Source organism: Leptinotarsa decemlineata, unplaced genomic scaffold (genome assembly GCF_025532065.1).
Source record: "Leptinotarsa decemlineata unplaced genomic scaffold, Ldec_3_MD MMD2_tig00026314_RagTag_RagTag, whole genome shotgun sequence".
NCBI classification, from domain to species: Eukaryota; Metazoa; Arthropoda; class Insecta; order Coleoptera; family Chrysomelidae; genus Leptinotarsa; species Leptinotarsa decemlineata.
In genome coordinates, this window is record NW_027412684.1 from 6,081,900 (window position 1) to 6,095,427 (window position 13,528).

The 13,528-nt window shown below is 34.1% G+C and overlaps 2 protein-coding genes across 3 annotated transcripts in view; one reads left to right on the plus strand and one right to left on the minus strand.

The window, feature by feature from the left end:
• Positions 1–234: 234 nt before the first annotated feature.
• The window catches only part of LOC111510265 (RWD domain-containing protein 2A), a 194,786-nt gene continuing 181,492 nt past the window's right edge, over positions 235–13,528 (plus strand). Inside the window, exon 1 of one of the 2 annotated variants that reach the window (XM_074181416.1) lies at positions 235–388. The gene's annotated coding sequence lies outside the window, so the exon portion shown is untranslated. Of the gene's footprint in view, positions 389–796; positions 938–13,528 lie in introns of those variants that run through there. The other variant, XM_074181417.1, reaches the window with a different exon arrangement.
• clos (closca) overlaps positions 466–13,528 on the minus strand; it is a 208,193-nt gene continuing 195,130 nt past the window's right edge. The window contains exons 22-24 of the mRNA XM_074181415.1: positions 9,430–9,656; positions 6,526–6,758; positions 466–920 (exon numbers count right to left, since the gene is read on the minus strand). Of these exons, the coding sequence (XP_074037516.1) occupies positions 605–920; positions 6,526–6,758; positions 9,430–9,656 (776 nt within the window). The 3' untranslated portion in view covers positions 466–604. The remainder of the gene's footprint in view (positions 921–6,525; positions 6,759–9,429; positions 9,657–13,528) is intronic.

Here is a 13,528-nt window from a genome sequence, read left to right on the forward strand (position 1 = left end):
TGTTATATGAGACTGCCGACTTACTATAAACTTGTTCAGTTCACCTATATTTACATGAATTCTCATTGAATCCATTTGAAATATATTTTTACCACAAAGCATGACGAGGCAAACTGATCAATTTAATCATTCCAGCATGTTTGTTCCATCACGATTATCTAACTTTGAGACTGCCAATACATATCTGCATTTTATTTCAAAATTTCAAATAATTGTTTTGTCGGTGCTGGAATACTAGCCACCGCAACTCCTACATTTCAAGTCATAACCACACTTTATATTTGTGTTCATGTTTGTTCAATGCGAAGTGTCAAATTTGTTTGTTGTTTTTAAAAGGACGTTCTGCAGTTTGATGCGTAAGATCTCATATTATTAACACAATACTCAGGTAAGAGATATAAAATTGACATAATGTTTCAACTAATCCGCAACTATGTTAAATTGTGATGTAAACCAATACGCGAATGATTTCTTAAGGATTTATTTACATATATTAACATGGAATAAATCCCATAATAAAAACTTGAACATGTATGTAAACATAACAATCATAACAATAATATTCTCACTAAATATACTTTCAAATTACATCATTTTCCAATGATTAAAAATCGGGTTTACTACCTTTGAATACAGCTTGAATTACTCCGATTTCATAATAATGTTTCACAACAACAAAGTGTCCATTTTTCAATGAAAACTGGTTCATATTTATTATGTTGGGTATGGTAGAGCCTCCAACATTTCTGCTGAAATCAGAAATTCCTTCGTAGATGTAGACATTGAAAGGTTCGGCCGGGTTTTCTGTTGTTATGTACAGTACTAACTCTTGTGTTGGAAGCAGTGCGAATTCTATTTGTACAGGGGTTTTTAGTTTTATTGTTTGCCATATGACAAATTCTTCCAAGTTTTTATCGAATCTGAAAAAGACATTTAGGTAAGTTAGTGACTAGGTACTTATGCGAATTTATATTCATTCAATAATACAATTACATTCAATTCATGATTGGGACATTTTTTTTCTGAACAAAAATATAATCAGTTATTTATCGCAAACCACACAAATCCAGTTTAAAGATGTTTGAAACATTGTCAGTTGATTGTCATCGGGAAAGTATCTGAACTAAACAGTTTAGATCATGATTTGTATAGAAGTGTGTAATTGTTGGACAGAGTGGATTGCCCTAAATTTGCTATTTTGTTATCGTTACTTAAAAGTATGTATTCGCGGGCATAAAGTTTCGGAGATACTTTCATTCAAAAGTACAAAAATTAATTTTTTTAAAGAAATCACTTTTGGTACGGAAACGATAACACAGAATATACAAAAGATTTGACTTTGATTGTGGTATTCTATAACTGTCTTTCCTGGTGTATTTCACAGTAAGCTCACAGAGCTAAACAATAAAAATGTTAATACTTAGTAAATGTATATAAGATATCTAGCTCTTTTGTGTTCTCCTACAGGTATCTAGGTAGTTGCAATAAATTCTACAATCATTGAAAGTTACCTCTTTGTATGATCTAGTCTCTAGACAGTTTATTTTGGAATTATTTGATTTCCTCCTTTCTTTGTAAGATATCCACACTTTTTGTTTGAATATGGAGAAAAGTAGAAAGCCAAAAAAACTTTCTGTCCCAAAAATTATTATCTCCTAAAAATATTTCCCTTACAATTGATAAATTATTATTTTCTATAGTTTGAACATGTTTGAAGAACGGATTAAAATTAATAACTGGTGTGACAATAATCTACTTGAATTCAGTATACCCAAAATTATTGTTCTTCAGGTGCGAATTGAAAGTTAATACTTACTAGACTGAAATATGACAAATTTACACCGATGTTTCGCCTCAAGACACTTGCCCTAAGGCTCTTGAGTACCAAATTGGATAACATTATAGAAAATACACACACTTCATTCATGAATGACGAGTTTTAATGTCAGGGAATAAGCTTGATCTGCTTATGTCATGACATGACGTAATGACATTCATTCACCTATTTGATTTAATCCCAGACAAGAGGAATCTTATTTGAATTGAAGGGGTTATATTTTTAGGAGTGATTAATTTTCGGAAAAGAAAGTTTTTGGCTTTCTACTACTCCATCTTGATACAAAAAAAGGGATGACGGAATCTTCCAAAGAAAGGAAGGAAGTAATCAAATTGAAAATAAGTAACTCTATACATGGACGTGTAGGTTATGCAAAGAAGTAACTTTCAGACACAAACTGAAAGAAAGTCCTCCTGAAACACCTACTTTCATATAAACATTGAATTACACGAAAGAAAAAAATTCTTTTGAAACAAATACTATATGAACACTGAATTATACAGAAGAAATTTTTTCTTTCGTGTAATTTGATATTTATATGAAAGTAGTTATTTCAGGAGGACTTTCTTTCAGTTTGTCTCTGAAAGTTACTTCTTTGCATAATCTACACATCCATGTATAGAGTTACTTATTTTCAATTTGATTACTTCCTTCCTTTCTTTGGAAGATTCCCTCATCCCTTTTTTTTGTATCAAGATGGAGTAGTAGAAAGCCAAAAACTTTCTCTCCCAAAAATTAATCACTCCTAAAAAGATAACCCCTTCAATTCAAATAAGATTCCTCTTGGCTGGGATTAAATCAAATAGGTGAATGAATGTCATTAAGATGTCATCGATGAGATAAGCAGATCAAGCTTATTCCGTAACATTAAAAATCGTAATTCATGAATGAAGTGTGTGTATTTTCTATAATGTTATCCAATTTGGTACTGAAGAGCCTTAGGGCAAGTGTCTTACGGCGAAACATCGGTGTATACCAATGAGGGTGACAGTGTTCCATGTAAGTGCAATTTATTACCATTCATTCAAAGTAGAACTCGTTTGAATGATATGTGATTTTTATTCCACATCGAATGTTTGAAATACAAACTGAGTAGAGTATTATCATTTTGGCAACGATAATCTATTTTTTGCCTATTAAGGATAACTTCACCAAAGGAAAAAAATGCCAGGGTTTTAGTTTAATAATTGTAGGGATTTTTATATTAACTTTCAATTCAGAAAAAGTTATCAATTAACAAATTTATAATTAACGTTAAAATTGGGATAAAATTTTTTTGACGGCGGATTATTGTTTATTGATGTATCCCATTACATGAATTTTTTCATTCCTTAATATTTACATTTCATATGTTTAAATAATTTTTGTTTTTATGTCAGAGTGACGAAAGGCGCGCGGAAGCCAGACTACCCGCTTTTGGCTCTATTTTCAGGGCTCTGCAAAAATTATAAACAATCGAGATACAGTTTCGGGAGTCGGGACTTTTTTTACGCAAATTCATTGATCTTTTCAAATCTTTTTTTACATTTCAAAAATTTTGAAAATTTTCCGAGATATTAATAAAAAACTAAAGCCCTATTTTTTTTCACTTAATTGTTTATAACTTTTGTAATTTTTATCGGCGCGTTTTCGGACCTTTCCTTAAACTTTCTAGGCAAAAATACGAATCGAATGACACCTTGGTTGTAATTTTTGGACAGGGCTGAAAAATGTCACCAAAAAGAGCTAAATCGAGGACATGTGAACCAGACTAGGTAGCCGATTAGGTCGGCTGGTCAACGGAAAGAGAATTCAAACAGAAACGGATTTTGAACAAATAAGTAAACTATGCAGAAAACTATCTTCTAGGTGCCATTATTCTTATAACTAATGAAATAGGTTTTGCGAACCATGAATTAACTGAAAATTACACAACTGCTGTTTTTGGAGTGCATGCAATGAAAGTTCAATAAAAATGATATGACGAATTGAAAAAACACTTCAATATGAAATTTGAACGTAATTTGTGCAGGGTATATTTCAAACATCACCAGATACTCACAGTGATTTTCATATTCAGATTAGAAACCTTCCTTGAAACATTTGACGTATCATTATCTTATATATCTATAACACTCAATCTTCACATCAATATACGACTATTTCGTTAACTATACCCAAAAGCAGTCTGGAAAAAGGATTACATTACCTATACAACGGGTTAGTAGATACAACTGTCTTCCTTAACAAATCAAGATGATTCAAATCTATAATAAATTAAGGGTTAAGGTTTCACTCTATGAGCACCCCTTTTAAAGCTCAGACAAATGTTTTGTGAATAATATCATATTATAATAGAGCGAAATATAATTATTAAGTTCAAGTGAGGTTTTTCATTCTTCGATGCTATATTGGAAAGGTGTCATTTCACAAATTTTTATTCCGGAATGTTAGCCATAAAAACTATTTTGAACATAACATTTTCGATTTTGATAGCCATATTTCTGAAATTTGAAGTTTGCCACAGTGTGACTTCACTTTCATGACCAGTGCATAAGAATACATATCTACTTAAGTAACGATAATTGAACTTACACATTTATCGTGAGGCACTTTTCCCGACAATTACTGAAATTTTTTCTATGCCTCAGATTCCAATGTCTGCTTTTAGATCATTTGTACTTAAAGTAAATAACATGTAAATAACAATAATAATGTATTAAAACAATATTTATCCAACAATCTGGAAACATTCGCATTTTATTCCGTTAGCCAAAATAAGCAATGCAGAGACTGATCTTCGCCCAATTAGTATTTTATGTGCCATATCTAAAGCATTTGAAAAATTTGTATACTTGCAGAAACGTAACTACTTGAATGATTTCAATATATTACCTACATGTCAATCAGGGTTCCGGCCAAACCACAGCGCACAACAGCTCATTTGAAAGTTGTTGACGATTTACATTGTTCTGTCGACAATAATAAACTTTGTCTTCTAGTATTGCTGGACTACTCTAAAGCATTTGATCGTATTAACCACTCCCTACTTTTGGCAATACTGAAGTATTTGGGTTTTCCCTCTAGCGTGGTCACACTGCTTGGAAATTATCTGCTGAACCGTTCTCAGTCTGTGATACTGAACAAAAAATCGAATAACCTTGTAATAAATAATGGGGTCCCTCAAGGATCGATTTTAGGTCCACTTCTCTTTGTTTTATATACTTCTCAGTTCTCATACTGCTTTCTTCACACTTCCATGCATTGTTACGCCGACGATACACAGTTGTATTTACAATTCGATGAAAATTCACTCAATATTGCGCTCGAACAAATGAGTCATGATCTGCACTCTCTGATAACTGAATCAAGTAAGTATTGTCTCTCTGTAAACCCGTCTAAATCTTGTGTCATGCTCTTCAGTAGGCCAAATGAAAAGAATCGTTGCAGCGAATCGATTAATATTTCCATCGATGGGGTTCAATTACCAAAAAGTGACGTCACAAAAAATTTAGGCCTCTATCTCGATAATTCTCTGCGTTTCACTATACATGATTCTCAGATTTTTAGGAAGGTTTATATGAATCTAAAATTAGTATACTCGAATAAAAATCTTTTGAACAAAAAAAATAAAATATTACTCTGCGACGCACTGGTTCTATCTCATGCGAACTAGGCTGATACTGTTAATGGTCCAGGACTCTTAAAACCTGACAGGCAGAGACTCCAGAAACTGCAGAATTCATGTATAAGACTCGTCACAGGCGTAAGGAGACGTCAGCATGTGTCTCAATACTTGGAACTACTCGGGTGGCTGAACATGGATGCTAGGCGCTCACTGCATTCTGCTAGTTTATTCCATAAGGTCATATCCATTGGGAAACCTGTGTAACTATTTACGAAACTGTCCTTTAGAACCGATATACATAATCATAATTTGAGATTTGAACATCTTTTGACTGCACCTAAACGTCTCTTTTTTTTGTGGATCTTTTTTTATAACATTGCACGCTTATATAATCGGCTACCCATTGAATTGAAATCCCTATCACCACATAGTTTCAAGAAAAATCTGAAGAGATTTATGCAACCATCCGGTTCTCTTCTTTTATAATATTGATCAGTTGACACCTATACATAATATTTCAACATATTTATTACCATAAATATGTAGAAATCATCAAATTTATTATTACGTTTGTGACATGATTTTTCACATATAAAACATCAAATTCTCATTTATTCGTTTTTTGCCTCTCTTTTCTGCTTCTCTTTCTTTTTCTTCTGCCTGTATCCCTTCTTTTTTTTCTATTTTTCATTAAGTTCGATTGCAAATAATGTGTAATAATATAATTTATCTATTACTGGTTGGATAGAAGAGCAATTTCTGCCTTGATTTTTCATGCGTCGACGTTGAATTCTGCCATTTGTTAGGTTAGATTAGTATCTCTTGTACTGTGTAACCTTTCAATAAAAGCATTTAATATTAACCATTATTATTAATCCTCTCATGATTTCTGATTGTCTCTGCAAAGAGTTGATGAGTGGAAATGGAACTTCCGGTGGAAAATAATCTATTGGGGAACCAGAACCACAAAATTATATATTGACGTGCATTTCGCCAACCATGTAAGTATCATTAAAGGATGACTAAAACTATTAGAAACAGTGAAAACGAAATTATTATCAACATCTGTGTTCAAACGTACCTTCTTATTATCACCTTCCCAAACTCCTTGGTGTTCAGCAAATGTCCATAAGCCACTGCAACGAAAGCTCCGTGGGTGCATGATATAGATGAAAGACTAATGGGGTCTCCTTCGTAGAGTGTCTGATATATTTCAAATTTGAATTTATCGTTCATTTTCCAAATAGAAGTTCTTGGATCTTCTTTCCTGATGGTTATCAGGTATTGATGTTCTGCTACGCTCAACGCAGATGCCTGAAAATGTATGTGGTAGAGAATCATAAACTATATATCAAGGATTTCTTGAAGACTTTTTTTACAGAAAGTTGATTAAAAGAAATATATTTGATCGATTTTTTACTATCGATAATACAACGAAAAATTCATGAGTTTTCAACTGATATTAAGTTTAAGCAAGATGAGGTACCTCTTCATCACGACAGGAACAAACCAATATATTGGTAAACGTGGTCCCTTAGTTTAACCCGTAGGATTGGTGAAATCTATAGTTTTCGTTACATAAACGTAGTCAACTACCTAGCTTATGATGTACTGTTTGGAATCTTTGGTGTAGTAATTAATATTACTGGAGTTTTTTCCCAACACCAAATTGTTATTTTTAACACCTCGACACGATCACCAAGTGATCATCTTCAAGAGGAAGATTAAACTCAAACCTAATTTTGGTTGAATACTTACGATACAGATTCAGTTCCGTTGACCTGGCCGTCTTCATGTACTTATGATGCACTGTTTGGAACCTTTGGTGTATTAATGAATATTACTTCTTCCTCTTAAAGATGATCACTATGTGATCGAAACACGTGTCGAGGTGTGTCGAGGTGAAATAACGATTTGGTGTTGGGAAAAAACTCCAGTAATATCCAGAGCTCATAGTTAGAATAAGAGTTGTTCCTGTTGAAACTACCCCAGAATCAATGCAAAATTAATTTGTTAACAAATGTCATCATTGTCAGGAAGTGAAAGTTGATTAGTTCAAACTGGAATGAACTTAATTGAACTTAAAATTATGAAAGTTAAGGTTTGTTTGTGAATACTTCAAATTAGTATAACACTGCTAATTATTCAGTAACGGCTGATCATATTTCCAAAAACAAAGTGAAATACCTATCAAGGGAAATATTACAAGATCCCCTTTTCTATTTGAAAACATAAAGATGTAAACGCCCTTTCGGCGAGTGATGCAACATTATTATCTTTCTTATCAAAATGTACTCAAATAAAACCTTTTTACGTAAATTTTGTCCGAACTTGATCTTGTTCCGTTCAAAAGTAAGGAGAACGGAGCTATTTACATTCACACTGTTTTATCAATTTCCTATCTTTTGAGGACCTCTGTGTCTTATTGGTGGTTTTCACTGATGTTCTTCGAACACTCTATTTTTTACGTTAAAACATGTTCTTAATGGAACAGGTTGCGCTAATAAACGGTTCTAGAAAAGTTCTGCCGTAAATCCAATATTTCAGGAAGGAAAGTACGACCAAAATATCATCGCCATCAACTGTTAGATAGGACAGAGACTAGTTATTGCATATGTTCCTTTCTGAAACAGGTAGGTAGCAATCTTGACCAAATGGGTTATCATTAACTCAAATCTTCACTATTTTCGAATAGGCATGAATCCATCTGCACCGATTCTTCCTGAAAGAACTTTCTAACTTCTCCTGAAGGAAATTGATTTAATTCAGTATCACTATTTAAGGTTTCCGATCTCATGATGTTGTGAAGTAGTAGTGCTCCAACAAAAAGGGTAGGATTGCTTCTTCAAAAATACCAGCAAGAATATGTCTCGTGTTCAAGAAAGAATTTCAAATGTCTTTATATGTTTCTAAGTTATCTTGGCCACTTATTAGCTGGAGTGCCATCAGTTCATGAAAAAAATTGTTCAAATTATGTATGTATTATCAAAATTGAAATATGTAACTTATTTGCTCAAGTTCTCATTCAGCGTTCTGCAATAGAGTTTTTTCAGCCTTTACGTAATGATATAGAAGAATTTCGACATTATTGTTGTAAATATTTGAAGCTCGAAGAATGAAAGCATTTTTCTGAGGTATCATGATATACGGAAGTATCCAAAGATGCGGCTGTCAACCTCTGTTCTGTTTCTGATTCATCAGTGTCGGTTGACATTGGTTGAAAACTTATTTGTTGAAGCTGTCCCGTTTCAGCAGGAGACAGAAGACAGAAAAACTTTCTTTTATATCTCTTTTCATGTTCTTCACATCTTCAGTTTCAGGAACCCAAATAAAATCCAGGAGACGAGCGATTGGACAAGCTTGGTAATCTATTTATATCTTCTTTGAGTTACGAAAAAATATATAAGCATCATCCATTTGTTCGAAGAATTTATCGACTTAGTTTCCAAAATACTATATTATCTCCACTAAAAAATCCAGGCTGCTTAGGGTTCCTGCAAACACCGAAATATGTTGCCAGGAAAAAGCTAAATATGAACGTAGCTTTTGAAAGTGATCAATACTCATCAAGTTTCACGCAATGTGTAAGAAAGAATTTCGGAAACTGACAGGTCGAAGATACATGAAATTAGTTATGAGGATTGCGACACAAGCATGTTCGACAAAACTAAATAAGCTTATTATGCCAACTTGGTTTATGGTTCTAGTAAGTGGGGATACTATTTTTGTTAGACTTATTGTGCGTGAGAGGTTTAAATTCTACTTCAATTGGCTTCCAACAAAAATATTGTTCTCACCATTTTTGTTGCATTTTTCGTGAAGCAAGTTGACATCATCGGGAGGGTGGCCAATTTTTCAAATAACTCAATAAGTATTCAAAAATCTCAGTGAGTTTATTATCAATATACCACCAGCATTGGTGGTTTGGCCGGTAATGGTTCCGATGTGGCTGTTCTATCTATTTTTAATATTAGGTAGTACTCACCATGAATGGTTTCTCCGATTCCAGTCTTTGATGAATGTAAAATTCTTCATCAGCTCCCAAACAGAGTATGTTCATATCTAACAGGAAATCGATAAATAATAAACAGAAACTGTTCATACTCTCGATTTTGAAGGAAGTTAGAAAATGTGTTCCTTTGGTCAAAAATGTTGTATGCTTGAATTTGGTGCTCTGATCGAAATGAATCAATTCACCAACATGGGTATGATCTGCAATGAAAAAAAAAGTTCCTCTAGAATTCGCTTCATGCATCTCTGATATTGATTGCGTCGTAGCAATGAGTGGGAAAAGTAATGAAAATCACAGTTGCGCAATATATCTGAAAAAAATGGCGACCAAAAAATTCTGAAAATAAAAAAGTTTGAATATCGAGTGATCATCAAGTAATTGTATTTGAAGGGGTTAGGAGGTAAGCATATTTACAAAAATATTCTTACCTTGTCGATCAAGGTCTTACGTAAGCGACCGTGAAAACTTGGATTACAAGGTTCAAAAGAATTTTTTCAGTGAGAATTGAAACCGATCGGAAAGTCAAGTTTCTATGTTCACTCCCATAAACATATATGCAATTCATGACAAGACTCAAAGGTCTAGAAGCTATACAATTTTGCTGAATTGAACGTATCCAAATGAGAAGAGACTTTGTTGAATAATAACATGATTTTCTCTTAAAGTTTGTTTGACATTCGAGAAAAATAATGAGTTGATAATTTTTTGGTATTGAACGATTTTTATTCGACTATCATTCGACAACTAGTGTAGGTCCACCAAAATTGTTATGTTGAGCATAACCGTACAAATTTCATCTTTCTTGAACCTTTTATAGATGAAATTGAAGAAAGAAGAGTTTAAGCAATCTGTGTGTCTCTGTGCAATTTTGACAAGAAAGCATCCTCAAAAGCGATCTTCATGATGCGTAATACATTATTAGTTGTCATGAGTTGTTCTTATCAATAACCCTCTGCTATCAATTAACCCCCGGAATATCAGCAAATAACAAACACTACATAGAAAATTAGCTTGTTGAAAATAGAGTGAATGATTGAATCTTTACTTGGATTAGCAGTGAACCACAAGAAAGGGGCTTCCACAGTCGACACCTCGGAACAGGGATCAATAGCAAGGCCTACACCGACGATTTGCCAACTTACGATGACCGCAATGACATCGGAGGCTTCGAGTGGACGCATGGACTTAGGGTACATGCAAAAATGCATGTTCTCTGGTGTGAAACACATTCAGGGATTAAGCGTCCTAAGTTCGGCGTACTGACGAAGTGATGGAAATCGACAGTGACACCACCAACTGGCGCGTCATTCCACCAGTCGAAACACTCGGAACACGCAGGGCGTTCCACCAAATTAGGCCCCTGAAGCCACATCAGCTGGCTTGTTTGTATGCGGACGTTAATGATGTTTTCACAAAAGAGGCCGCCATGTACAGGGTCGTTTAATCGCCGGCGAGACCAGACGCGGCTCATATGCAATGCCTTAAGGATCACAGGGCGGCCAACAGGCATTTCACTCCCGCAGTAAGGCAAATAGCCGCCAAACTACGACGTATCCATCACACTTTGAGTCATGCTGTTGACCACCAAACAAAACTGCCTTGATAAAATTCCCCCAGTGAGGCGAGTGAGAAGTATTGCGGAAGACCTTATGTCTCCTAAGAACCTTTCCTGTTTATTGCAAGAGCTTATTCCGCGTATTGTGGATTATACATCGACTACTGATCAGGTAGAAACTTTCTGAAAGAGCATTCGCAAACACCCACAATCACTCAACTTAGAACACTCCAGCCCTAGCACAGTTGAAATCTTTCAGCTGAGAGCTACTCAAACAGTTTGAGTAGAGCCTTGATGATAATAGCACGATCAACTGTCGAAAGTGCTCGCATATGATAAATAGGAGTTATAAAGCTTCAAATTCTTTCCCATATGGATTTCAATTTAAGAGCCACCGGTAGACAGCTGTTTCAGCCTATTGGGCATCGTCAGTACCGGGAAAGCGGTCTTCGATTGAAGACAAAATGTGAAAAACCAAGAAAAGTACTTAATAAAAATAACTGCGTAAACGCAAGCGAAACATAAGTGGAACCACCTATTGGTGTGACACCCAAGTCAACTTGCCAAGTTTTCATGTCAGTGTTGGTGGTTTGACCAATCAACCGACTACTGAGGTGGCAGAAATTTGGTAAGCTAACCTGGAATGTCATCGAAAAACGAATCCACATGTTTCTAGAAATGATATGAAATCGAGAAAGGTTAATGCAATCAAGCTGCTGGAAAATAATTCCATGAAAATTAAAAATTAATTAATAAGTGCCATTTTGATCATTCACATATTGATTTCAATTTAAGAGCCACTGGTAAACAGCTGTTTCAGCCTATTGGGCATCATCAGTACCGGACAGGCGGTCCTCGATTGAAGACAAAATGTGAAAAACCAAGAACAGTACTTTATAAGAATAACTGCGTAAACGCAAGCGAGACATAAGTGGAACCACCTATTGGTGTAACACCCAGGTAAACTTGCCAAGTTTCTATGTCATTGTTGGTGGTTTGACCAATCAACCGACAACTGCGGTTTCTGTTCTGTTTTGTTTCTGTACATGGGAATCTCGTAAACGATAAGAGATACAGTGTCGGTTAAATTGTGGCAAAGTTGCGTATTTCAGAGACCTATTCTATGATGTGCCTACATCTTTTTTATTCGCAGACATATTGAAAATCTGTCCACATTTTGCTATTGGTACTTGATGTGGGCTATCAGAATATGTCCATGAATTATACATGGTATCATCTGACTTGGGCCACCCCCATCTTTGAATTTTTAAATAAGGACCTGTATTATTTGTTGTAGTTTTCGGATCGTCGACGTTCACTTCATACTGAAAAATTAAATTCAATTTTATATTTCGGGATGTTTCGGTAATATTTGATTATAATTGTGCGAATTATTACCTTTTTAATTACGGCCCTGAAAATTGGTTGACCGAGTTGAATAAAAACATAATAACAACTTTCACATCTCCCTATGTAACCTAGAGTTTATTTTTCATTTTTAGGTACATATTCATATTTTTTCCATTGCTTTGAGCGTTTTCTACAATGAACTTCGAATAAGATAACCTTTTATGATTATCTGAAACATATCTACATCAAAAATATGTTATATGTGTTTTAATAAGCAGAAAAAGAAATGATAGCAATAATAACATCCGAAACGAACACTATAATTGAAATGAAGTAATTTATATGCAAAAAAAAATTAATGGCGCAATTAATGTTCGAATTGGAGTCCTTCCTTTTCGAGACATTTTTGAACTCGGTTTTTCATATTATTTATTACCCTTAATTCACTTATTTGCTGCATAGTTGCATTCAATGTCCTTTATACAAAATAGTAAGATCTGGTGATCTTGCAGGCCATTTTATTGGCCCATTATTTGTCTCGAAATGGAAGGACTCCAATTAGAACATTTATTGCGCCATTAATTTTTTTGTGCATATACATTACTTCATTTCAATTTTCATTACAATTATATTATTCGTTTCGGATGCTATTATTGCTATCATTTCTTTTTCTGCTCATCAAAACACATATAATATATTTTTATTGTAGATATGTTTCAGATAATCATAAAAGGTTTTCTCATTCGAAGTTCATTGTAGAAAACGTTCAGAGCAATGGAAATATGGAAAAATATGAATAGGTACCTAAAAATACATAGGGAGACATGAAAGTTGTTATTATGTTTTCATTTAACCCAGTCAACCAATTTCCAGGGTCTTAATTTAAAAGAGAATAACTCACCCAATTATAATCAAATATTACCGAAACTGATAGCCCACATCAAGTACCAATAGCAAAATGTGGAAAGATTTTCAATATGTCTGCGAATAAAGAAGATATAGGCAAAACAATAACTTGAGATTTTCTGGTATTTCATATATACCTCCAGAACCAAAAAACCTATATTCGATTTTTTACATCATTGAATAGGTCTCTAAAATACGCAACTTTGCCACAGTTTAACCAACACTCTATCTCTTATCGTAAAAAACAACATGAATATAAAA